Source organism: Scyliorhinus canicula, chromosome 8 (genome assembly GCF_902713615.1).
Source record: "Scyliorhinus canicula chromosome 8, sScyCan1.1, whole genome shotgun sequence".
Taxonomy (NCBI): Eukaryota; Metazoa; Chordata; class Chondrichthyes; order Carcharhiniformes; family Scyliorhinidae; genus Scyliorhinus; species Scyliorhinus canicula.
Window position 1 is genome coordinate 159,806,078 of NC_052153.1, and position 12,233 is coordinate 159,818,310.

A 12,233-nucleotide genomic window follows, 5' to 3' on the forward strand; every position below is an offset into this window, starting at 1 on the left:
AGGGACGGGAGGCCTTCACCAGGTGCGCTCGGTCTGGCCGATAGAAGTACGGTTTGCACTCCGCGCAGACCTGGCAGTCCCTGGTGACAGCCCTGACATCCGCAATGGAGTAGGGCAGGTTGCGGGCTTTTATGAAGTGAAAGAACCAGGTGACCCCTGGGTGACAGAGACCATCGCATAGGTTCCGGAGTTGGTCCACTTGTGCGCTGGTACATGTACTCGGGATAGGGCATCGCGGGGCTCGTTGAGCTTCCCGGGGCGTTCCAAAATCTCGCAGTTGTAGGTGGAGACCTCGATCCTCCACCTCAAGATTTTATCATTTTTGATCTTGCCCCGCTGTGTATTATTAAACATGAAGGCAACCAACCGTTGGTCAGTGAGGAGAGTGAATCTCCTGCCGGCCAGGTAATGCCTCCAATGCCACACAGCTTCTACGATGGCTTGGGCTTCCTTTTCGAGGAGTGCCGAATTTCGGAGGCATGGAGGGTGCGGGAAAATAATGCCATGGGTCTGCCTGCCTGGTTGAGGGTGGCGGCCAGAGCGACATCCGATGCATCGCTCTCGACCTGAAAGGGGAGGGTCTCGTCGACCGCGTGCATCGTGGCCTTGGCAATGTCAGCCTTGATATGGTTGAAGGCCTGGTGGGCCTCAGCCGCCAGGGGAAAAACTATGGAGTGGATAAGTGGGTGGGCCTTGTCCGCATAGTTAGGGACCCACTGGGCATAATAGGTGAAAAACCCCAGGCATCGTTTCAGGGCCTTGGGGCAGTGGGGGAGTAGGAGCTCCATGGAGGGGGGGCATGCGGTCGGGGTCGGGCTCTAGAACTCCATTTTCCACAACATAGCCAAGGATGGCTAAGTGGCTGGTGCGGAACACGCACTTCTCCTTGTTGTACGTGAGGTTCAGGAGTTTGGCGGTGTGGAAAAATTTGAAAAGGTTGGCGTCATGGTCCTGCTGGTCGTGACCGCAGATGGTGACATTATCTAGGTACGGGAAGGTAGCCCACAGCCCGTACCGGTCAACCATTCCGTCCATCTCACGTTGGAAGACCGAGACCCCGTTAGTGATGCCGAAGGGGACCCTAAGGAAGTGGTAAAGATATGCGTGGGAGGGGGTACCCGTTGAGCTGCGTGTACCGATTGATGGTCTGACTGTAGTAATGACCATCCTGTGTTTCTCCCCAGTCTTTGCTACTACCACTTGAGGCCAGGGAGATTCTCTGGGTGACGGTGTGTAACGCGAGGGAGCAGCGTCTTACCATAGAGGGGTGGGTGAAGATTTCTGTGCTCCTGGAGTCAAGAAGGCAGGATGTCTTGTGCCCATCGACTTTCACCGTCATCGTCGCGGTTGCAAGCTTGTGTGGCCGGGACTGGTCGAGCGTGATGGAGGCGAGTTGCGGCTGGTGTTGGTAGGCCCAGTGCTGGTCGGCGGTGGCAGGCGATAAACGGCCAGATGAAGTCCCTGATGAGCAGGGGTCCTGAGGTGCCATCTAAAATGGCGCAGAAGATGACGGCGCCCACAGGGCGCACATGGCGGGCGGCGTTAAAGATGGCGGCGCCCACGGGCCGCACGTAGTCTGCAGGGACAAAAATGACGGCACCCACGGGGCGCACATGGGGGTGCAGGAACACTGGGCCTATGTACAGCAGCCATCGACTGGGCCGGGCACACAGCAGCGAAATGTCCCTTCTTTCCGCAGGCCTTGCAGGTTGCACTCCGTGCCGGGCAGCGCTGTCGGGGGTGCTTTGTCTGCCCGCAGAAATAGCACTTGGGCCCTCCGGGGTTAGCTGGCTGCCACGCGGCGCAGGCTTGGGGTTGGCTGGGGGCAGCCATTGGTGGGGCCCATGATGTCCAAGAGGGCACCGTGCGGTTGGGGTGTATGCCGTGAGGTAGGTGCGGACGACTGTACATTACGGGAGGCCACTGTTAGCGAGTTCGCGAGTTGCCTGGTCGTTGCGAGGTCCAGCATACCCCCTTCTAATAGGCGCTGGCGGATGTACGCCGACTCCATGCCCGTAACGAAAGTGTCCCTGATTAAGAGTTCTGTATGTTCCACGGCCGAAACTGCCTGGCATCGCATTTCCTCGCCAGGATGTGCAGGGCACGGCAGAAATTGTCTCATGACTCACCAGGGAGTTGCTGCCTTGTGGATAGGAGGTGCCTGGCGTGGAGTTTGTTGATCGGCCGGATATAGTGTCCTTTCAGAAGTTCCATAGCTTCAGGGTAAATGGGCGCATCCCGGATAAGGGGAAAAATCTCAGAGCTCACCCGTGAGTATAGGATCTGAAGCTTCTGTACGTCCGAGGGCTGTTAAGTCGCTGATCTGAGCTTTTGAAGCAAGTTAGCCAGTGGTCGAAGACCGACGTGGCGTTGTCTGCTTTCTGGTAGCAGCTGCAGAAGGAAACACATCTCTGCGCAATAAATTGATGCACTATCAATTACGACGAGACGAGAGTAGAGAGTAATCAAGGCTTTATTAAGCAGAGATGTGTTGCCTCCTGCAGCTGCTACCAGGAATGGGAGCAGCTCGGTGTGCACACACATTTATACTCCTCCCACTGGGCGGAGCCAGCAGTCAGGGATCTACCCCCGTACATGTAGTACAGGAGCCTTACCGTATTACCTCAAATGCAAGTATTATTCAAACAGTTCTGACTACTACAGCGTGGACATGCTCCTTCTGTCTGCAAAGGATGGGGCCTTATCTGTGAATATGTGCAACTTTTGGCATTTATAACTGAGCCACACTGTGAGCCCAACTGATAATCTTAACTTGGTTGTCAGCATGATTCTTAGCACAAGCAGGATTGTTTAGCAAGTGCTGACTGATTGCAGCATCAGATATAATGTTGGACCTTATGCTGTGAGTTTTGTAAGGTTGGGCTGATGAAGTACTCCCTCAACTTTGTCTGTTTCAAACATGATATTTGATAAGAAGGCAATACAACCTGGACAAGAAGGTAAAACTGTCTAAAACTTACATTGCTACAAAAGCTGTCTGTTATAAACAATGTTGGGAAACACATTATTAGTTTGCTCACACGTACATAATAAAATCAAAATAGCTCTTAATTACACACCTTTGCATGACAATTTAGTGACTTCCGCAACTTGACAAACAGACCCTTTTATCAAGATGTTAAACGTTTAGTGACTCAATAATTTTACAAGTTTGCCCCCAATGCAGAGTTTCACCTCCTGGGAACACAAATCAGACATTTGGAATCCCGTACCTTCCTGATTGTTACCTTTAGACAAATGTTCCGCTCATTTTGCCATGTCTTGTGCTTTTCTCTTTAGTTGCTCATAGGACCCTCCCCATTTTCAATGTGTGCATCGTCATTCTCTTTCGCCCTCTTGATCTATATCCCTAGCCGTGTGTACATCTAGAAAATGCACCACAGCAACTCACTAAGGTTCCATAGACAGCATGTGCCAAACCCACGGCCACTATCATCTAGAAGGACAAGGGCAGCAGATACATAGGAACCCCACCACCTAGTCACTCACCATCCTGACTTGGAAATATGTCACCGTTCCTTCACTGTCGCTGGGTCAAAATCATGGAACTCCCTCCCTAACAGCACAGTTGGTGTATCTACACCACAGGGTCTGCAGCGGTTCAAGAAGGCAAATCAGCACCACCTTCTCTGGGGAAATGAGGGAAGGGCAACATCCCGTAAAGTCCACATCCCGTAAAAATTAGTATTTTTTTAAATATTGGCCTCCACTTGCCAACTATCATTTCGAACAATCTACAGAACGTCATTAAATTTAATAGTGAGAAATTCATGACAAAAGTTCAGTGTGCACATTCAAAGTAAACATTCCAGGCAGGTGAAGCTCTGTGCCAGGAACACTGGTTTGTAACGTTGCCTGCATTATTAGGTTTTGCTGGCTGAAAGCATAACTAATTATATATTTCTTTGTGACAATTTCTAAAGCACTGCAGTGAGCCTGGCCATTGGTTAACCAGGGTCTGACACCAACCTGTATAGGAGATCCTCATAGCAGTCAGGGGAATATCAGCCACAGTGATAGGCTTACACTGCAGGAATTTAAATGCTTTTCCACTCAGATCTGCCGCTGTGAGCTTCTGGAGAACCTTCCGAGCAAATGGACCTGCTACACCCAGCACTCCGATCTCATCAGTAACATTTCGAATGTCGACAGCGTAGCCACCATTTGCTGCCTCTTCCTCTATATATCTAGATAAATGAAAATTATATATAAAGTGAGCATATGGATGATAAGGGCATAGTGTAGGTTAGATGGCCTTTAGTTTTTTTCCATGTCGGTGCAACATCGAGGGCCGAAGGGCCTGTACTGCGCTGTATCGTTCTATGTTCTATGTTCTAAGGGACTCGGCTACTCTTTTTAAGGTAATAATGAACAAGTAAATGCGCAAAGGGCTTGTTTCAGGCATCGGAACTGTGCACCAACCTTTTGGATTTACCAATATGATGAGCATTGCATTTTTAGCTCATACAAACATATGATGAAAAATGAAATGAAATGAAAATCGCTTATTGTCACGAGTAGGCTTCAATGAAGTTACTGTGAAAAGTCCCTAGTCGCCACATTCCGGCGCCTGTCCGGGGAGGCTGGTACGGGAATTGAACTGTGCTGCTGGCCTGCTTGGTCTGCTTTAAAAACCAGCGGTTTAGCTGAGCGAGCTAAACCAGCCTTCCCAATCACGGTGAGGGGCAAAAGGAAAACTAAACAGGCAGTGCTTAGAATTTCTAGGCCTGTGTTCAAGCCCAGATTTTACAGGCATGACACTCAAGGAGTGTCAGGAAGAAGGGAGATGAACCTAGAGCATGGATCAGTACTTGGAACTACGAAATTGTGGCCATTATGGAGACATGGATTTCACAAGGGCAGGAATGGTTGTTAGATGTTCCGGGGTTTAGATGTTTTAAGAAGAATAGGGAGGGAGGTAAAAGAGGAGGCGGAGTAGCACTGTTAATTAGGGAGTGCATCACAGCCGCAGAAAAGGAGGTAGTCGAGGAGAGTTTGTCTACTGAGTCAGTATGGGTGGAAGTCAGAAACAAGAAAGGAGCAGTCACTTTATTGGGAGTTTTCTATAGACCCCCAACAGCAGCAGAGAGAGATGGAGGAACAGGTTGGGCAGCAAATCTTGGAAAAGTAACAGAGTTGTTGTCATGGCTGACTTCAACTTCCCTAATATTGACTGAAACTTCCTTAGTGCAAATAGTTTAGATGGAGCAGATTTTGTCAGATATGCATAGGAAGGATTCCTGACTCAATATGTAGATAGGCCGACTAGGGGGGAGCCCATATTGGAGTTGGTGCTTGGCAACAAACCAGGCCAGGTGTCAGATGTCTTGGTGGGAGAGCATTTCGGTGACAGTTACCACAACTCCTTGACCTTTACCATAATCATGGAGAGGGATAGGAACACACAGTATGGGAAGGTATTTAATTTGGGGTGGGGAAATTATACTGCTATAAGACAGGAGCTGAGGAGCATAAAGTGGGTACAATTGTTCTCGGGGAAATGCGCAACTGTAATGTGGGGGTTGTTTAAGGAGCACTTGCTGCGAGTGCTGGATAGTTTTGTCCCACTGAGACGAGGAAGGAATGGTAAGGTGAAGGAGCCGTGAATGACAGGAGAAGTGGAGCTTCTAGTCAAGAGGAAGACGAAGCTTACGTAAGGTTGAGGAAGCGAGGATCTGGCACGGCTATAGTGGGTTACAAGGTAGCCAGGAAGGAACTCAAAAATGAACTTAGGAGAGCTAGAAGGATGCATGAAAAAGCCCTCGCGGGAAGGATTAGGGAACTCCCAAGGCGTTCTACACTTAAGTGAGAAATAAGAGGATGATCAGAGTGAGAGTAGGGCCAATCAGGGATAGTGGAGGGAACTTGTGTCTAGAGTCTGAGGAGATGGTGGAGGCCCTAAATGAATATTTTGCTTCAGTATTCACTGGAGAGAGGGACCTTGATGCTCGTGAGAACAGCGTGAACCAGGTTAATAGACTCCAACAGGTCGATATTAAGAAGGAGGAGGTGCTGAAAATTTTGAAAAGCATCAGGATAGATCCCTGGGCCTGACAGGATATGCCCAAGGTTACTACGGGAAGCGAGGGAGGAGATTAGAACATAGAACAGTACAGAACAGGCCCTTCGGCCCTCAATGTTGTGCCGAGCCATGATCACCACACTCAAACCCACGTATCCACCCTATACCCGTAACCCAACAAACCCCCCCCCCCCTTAACCTTACTTTTATTAGGACACTACGGGCAATTTAGCATGGCCAATCCACCTAACACGCACATCTTTGGACTGTGGGAGGAAACCGGAGCACCCGGAGGAAACCCACGCACACAGGGGGAGGACGTGCAGACTCCACACAGACAGTGACCCAGCCGGGAATCGAACCTGGGACCCTGGAGCTGTGAAGCATTTATGCTAACCACCATGCTACCCTGCTGCCCCTAAATTTGCTGAGCCGTTGGCGATGATCTTTGCGTCCTCACTCTCACAGTAGTACTCGATGATTGGAGGGAGGCAAATGTTATTCCCCTGTTCAAAAAAGGGAACAGGGAAATCCCTGGGAATTACAGACAAGTCAGTCTTACGTCTGTGGTGAACAAAATATTGGAAAGGATTCTGAGAGATAGGAATTTTGAATATTTAGAAAAACATAGTTTCATTAAAGATAGTCAGCATGGCTTTGTGAGGGGCAGGTCATGCCTCACAAGCCTCATTGAATTGTTTCAGGATGTGACGAGACACATTGATGAAGGTCGGGCAGTGGATGTGGTGTATATGGATTTCAGTAAGGCATTTGATAAGGTTCCCCATGGTAGGCTCATTCAGAAAGTTAGGGGGCATGGGATACAGGGAAATTTGGCCGTCTGGATACAGAATTGGCTGGCCGAAAGAAGACAGCAAGTAGTAGTGGATGGAAAGTATTCCGCCAGGAGGTCGGTGACCAGTGGTGTCCCGCAGGGATCTGTTATGGGATTTCTGCTCTTTGTGGTTTTTATAAATGACTTGGATGAGGAAGTGGAAGGGTGGGTTAGTAAGTTTGCTGATAACACAAAAGTTGGTGGAGTTGCACATAGTGTCGACGGCTGTTGCAGGATACAACAGGACATTGACAGGATGCAGAGCTGGGCTAAGAAGTGGCAGATGGAGTTCAACCTAGATAAATGTAAAGTGATTCATTTTGGAAGGTCCAATTTGAATGCAGGGTTAATGGCAGGATTCTTGGAAGTGTGGAGGAACAGAGGGATCTTGGAGTCCACGTACATAGATCCCTCAAAGTTGCCACCCAGGTTGATAGGGTTGTTAAGAAGGCGTATGGTGTGTTGGCTTTCATTAATAGAGGGATTGAGTTTAAGAGCCGTGAGGTTTTGCTGCAGCTTTATAAACCCTGGTTAGACCACACTTGGAATATTGTGTCCAGTTCTGATCACCTCATTATAGGAAGGATGTGGCTGCTTTGGAGAAGGTGCAGAGGAGATTTACCAGGATGCTGCCTGGACTGGAGGGCATGTCCTGTGAAGAAACGTTGAGGGAGCTAGGGCTTTTCTCACTGGAGCGAAGAAGGAAGAGAGGTGACTTGATAGAGGTGTACAAGGTGATGAGAGGCATGGATAGAGTGGATAGCCAGAGACTTTTCCCCAGGCCGGAAATGGCTGTCACGAGGGGACATAATTTTAAGGTGATTGGAGGAAGGTATAGGGGAGGTGTTAGAGGTAGGTTCTTTACATAGATAGTGGTGGGTGTGTGGAATGCACTGCCAGCAGAGGTGGTGGAGTCAGAGTCATTCGGGACATTTAAGCGACTCTAGGGCAGCAGTAAATTGAAGGGGCGTAGGTTAGGTTGAACTTAGATTCGGATAAATGGTCGGTACAACATCGTGGGCCGAAGGGCCTGTACTGTGCTGTACTGTTCTATGTTCTAACCCCTCCCAACAACAAGTAAAAGGTTTGATGGGATGGTGCGACATCCAAACCTATCGCAAGGTGAAGACCTGCCTGAAGAGAACCACTGACTATTTCAATTGGCCAGCAACTCTGAAGTCCCAGAAACGCCAAGGTCCAAGTGGTGGCTATCGATGGAACTAATAATAATCGCTTATTGTCACAAGTAGGTTTCAATGAAGTTGCTGTGAAAAGCCCCTAGTCGCCACATCCCGGCGCCTGTTCGGGGAGGCCGGTACGGGAATTGAACCCGCGCTGCTGGCGTTGTTCTGCATTACAAGCCAGCTGTTTAGCCCACTGTGCTAAATCAGCCCCTCTAGGCAATTCCTAAAGATGAGAGGTTATGGGGGCCAGACCTGAGGCTGGCTGGCCCCTGTGAAGGGGTTTGGGGGGGTGGGGAATAGGGTCATGGAGGGGCCTGGTTTGGATTAAAGATTGCGTGTCCTTGGGGGTGACTTTCTTAAAGGAGGTGCTCACCCTCTTGCCTGACCACCCAGCTAACGTTGTCAGTATTTCACCTTGGCTTGGGTCGTCCCTTATTGCAGGTAAAATAGTAACGAGGGCAGGATGAGTCCCTCAAGTGCCAATAATTGGCCACTTAGGGCCTCAATGGGTTCAACAGTGGGTGGGGGCATTTGACGCCTCCAATGGCCCATACAATTTGAGACAGGTCGGGAGAAGGCAAGGAGGCAGGCTATGTGTTGCATTTTACAAGACCTCCCCCCCCCATTTTTTTCAAACCCAGGGGAAGCATAACATACAGCCCACGAGTTCCATTTCAGTCAATTATAAATTTACCACTAAGCCAACCAATACTGAGGTTCAAGGGGCGAAATTCTCTGACCCCCCGCAGGGTCGGAGAATCGCCCGGGGCCGGCGAAAATCCCGCCCCCACCGTGGCAGAAATTCTCCGCAACACTAGAACTGGCGGGGGCGGGAATCACGCCCCGCCGATTGGTGTGACCTCCGCGCTGATCGGCGAGCACCCTGCGGCGATTCTCCGGCCCGCGATGGGCTGAAGTCCCGCCGCTGGGAGGCCAATCCCGCCACCGTGGTTTGAACCACCTCTGGTGGCGGCGGGATCGGCGCCGCGAGCAGGCCCCTGGGGGGGGGGCGATCGGACCCCGATCGGCAGGCATGCCAGTGCCGTGGGGGCACTCTTTTTCTTCCGCCGCCACCATGGCGGAGGCGGAAGAGAATCCCCCAGCGCGCACGCGCCGGTGGTGATGTCAGCGGCAGCTGACGCACCGGCGCATGCGCGAACCGGCGAAGGCCTTTCGGCCAGCCCCGGCGCCGGCCGTCAAAGGTCGTTGTGCCGGTTTTGGCGCCAGTTAGCGTGGTGCCAACCACTCCGGCGCGGGCCTAGCCCCTCAATGTGAGGGCTTGGTCCCTAAAGGTGCGGAGAATTCCACACCTTTGGGGAGGCCCGATGCCGGAGTGGTTGGTGCCACTCCGCTACGCCGGGACCCCCCGCCCCGCTGGGTAGGGGAGAATCCCGCCCCTGATGTTTGGCCAATAATTTATAAATGACACAAACTGAATCAGTTCACTAGTGCCCTTGGGGTTAGTTTTTGTGGTTAGAGTAAAGCAGGTGAAATTGGATCAGCCATTTTTGTACACTTTTCCTAATTTTCATTCCCGTTGATTTCAATGAAGATAAAATATGGGAAGAGATGCATAATGGATAAGAGCCCCCATGAGCTCCTCTTCATTACTCGCTGTCTGATTCACCAGACTTGCGTCTCAGGGTCTCACCTTTAATAAGGGGGAGCTGCTTTTAAACGCTCCCTCACCACTCACTCCCAGTTAACACACAAGCATGACATCATGGCAGCACGCAGACCTGCTCCTCGCTTTGGGGATGCTGATATGGCCAGGCTTCCCGACGGCATCGATGAGAGACAGGACGTCCTGTTCCCCCAAAGGGGTCGGAGGACCAGCAGCCGGGCCACCAGTACAGCCTGGGAGACAGTGGCAGCGGCTGTCAGTGCAGGCAGCATGACCAGGAGGACTGACGTCCAGGTTGACGGGGGTCAAGACGGGGTGCGGAGTACCACAGATCTGTGTCCTCACCCACTGTGATGAACGGGCCCCGAAATCGTGGGGTTGTCAGAACAGAGATCAGTCACCGACAGTGAGGCTGGCCTGTGCTGCAGAGGTGAGGATCCACTGCCCCTTCACCCAGGTGACCTGTCTCAGTGCGTTGTTCATGTGAAATGAAATGAAAATCGCTTATTGTCACAAGTAGGCTTCAAATAAAGTTACTGTGAAAAGCCCCAAGTGTCACATTCCGGCACCTGTTCGGGGAGGTTGGTATGGGAATTGAACGGTGCTGCTGGCCTACCTTGGTTTGCTTTCAAAGCCAATGATTTAGCTCTGTGCTAAACCAGACAAAATGACCCATCCCTCTCACTGACCACATGCCCATTCTCTCGCAGGATCTCTATTTGATGGGGCCGGGTCTCTGGAGTTGGTCCCTCCCCCACCCGCTGCCACCCAAGCAGCCACCTTGGAGGAGAACTTCGAGGAGACACCCATCGAGGTGTCACAGCTATCACCCACCCTTTCCACCAGCGCAGAGACACAGACCTCGGTGGGTGACATTAGCGGGCACCACATCTGGTGAGCACCACACTGTTGTTGATGCACACCAGGTGGAGACGGGAACATCAAAGGGACTCAGCAGTCAAAGGCCTTCTAGATTCCAGGACTCAGCTGAGTCCCATTCAGATGCTGGGCCTCTGGGCAAGGTTATCCCAGCTAACACACGGCCATGAGATTCAGGAGGGGCTGTCAGCGACATTCCAGCGAGTACATAGCTGATTGGAGGAGTCCCAAAGGCTAAAGGCTCAGGAGATGATGCTAACAACGAGTGGCACTGAGGCCAACAATGCTACGGTGATGACCGCAGTGGAAAGCCTGGAGCACGACATCAACATTTTGAACGGTGGTGCCCAAGGCATGGCTGATAGCCACAGCTGAGGACCTCAACATCTGCCCCAGTCACTGAGGGACTTGTGCCATACACAACAAGGTAGACATTTCCGGGCACTCTGGAGCATGCCCTGTCACTGAGGGGCATCGTTGAGGGCGTCAACACCATGGTGCAGACAACAGGGAGGCGCCAGGACTGGCTCCTCCATCTGCCCCTCCCAACCGGCCCCATCAGATGGAGATCCTGGGAGAGAATGGACATGTGGTCAGTGAGAGGGAAGGGTCATTTTGTCTGACAGGAACAACTCACTTGAGACAGGTCATCAGGGTGAAGGGGAAGTGGATCCTCACCTCTGCAGCGCAGGCCAACCTCGCTGTTGGTGACTTCTGACAACCCCACGATTCTTGGCCTGTTCCTTATAGTGGGTGAGGACACAGATCTGTAGTAGTCTGTCTTGCCCCTTTCCCACTTGAGATGGGCTATTTCTTCTGCAGGGACAAACAGAAGGCTTTGTGCATGATGTACCGTCAATTCACCGAGAGACTGAGAGAACGAGTGAACATTAGGCTTTATTAATCATGAACTTCCCCAGCCAGAGTCGGTTGTACAGAAGAATGCCGCCCACAAGAGGCCGGACTATATATGGCACCGGTGAGGGCGGAGCCAGAGACGGAGCCCACCGGGGTTACAGTACAGTATCTGGAAGCAGCTCATATCACCACTTCCAGGTCATAGGTTACAGTATCATACAGACAGCTCATGGATTAGGTGAATACATTCACCACAGTGCACTGTGCGCTTGATGGATCGGGGGGGGGTCTATGGCAGGTGGCATGTATGGGCACCGCAACTGGCCATGAAGGGGTTGTGCTAGTGGGTGCCAGGGGATGCTGAGGAACAAGCACGAAGATCGGATGTGGCGAGAGTGCGAGGTGTCAGCCAGTGATTTGTTGGGGGGGTGGGTTTGGGAATTTGAGGGCTGGCAGACGGAACTGATGCCAGGAGTGAGGTGGTAACTTACCCTTGCAGCTCGGTGGAGTTCATTGATCTTCTTCCGACTATGGACGCTGGTCTTTCTGGTCATGCTGCCCGCACTGACAGCCATTGCCACTGCCTCCCAGGTGTTATTGTTGACTCTGCTGCTGGTCGTCCAACCCCCGTCAAGAAAACGAGATGCCCCGTTTCTCATTCACAGCATCGAGAACCCTGTCCAGGTCAGCCTCCCTAAAGCGAGGAGCAGGTCTGCACACTGCCCTGCTCATGTGTTTACTGGGAGTGAATGGTGAGGGAGCGTTTAAAAGCAGCTCCCCATTGTTAGTGGCGAGCACTAAGGTGGGAGT

General features: G+C 51.5%; 1 protein-coding gene across 3 annotated transcripts in view; it reads right to left on the minus strand.

Moving 5' to 3' along the window:
• dmgdh (dimethylglycine dehydrogenase) overlaps positions 1-12,233 on the minus strand; it is a 152,976-nt gene that overhangs the window by 33,136 nt on the left and 107,607 nt on the right. For all 3 annotated transcript variants that reach the window (XM_038805559.1, XM_038805560.1, XM_038805562.1), the window contains one exon: positions 3,991-4,208. In XM_038805559.1, the coding sequence (XP_038661487.1) occupies positions 3,991-4,208 (218 nt within the window). The remainder of the gene's footprint in view (positions 1-3,990; positions 4,209-12,233) is intronic.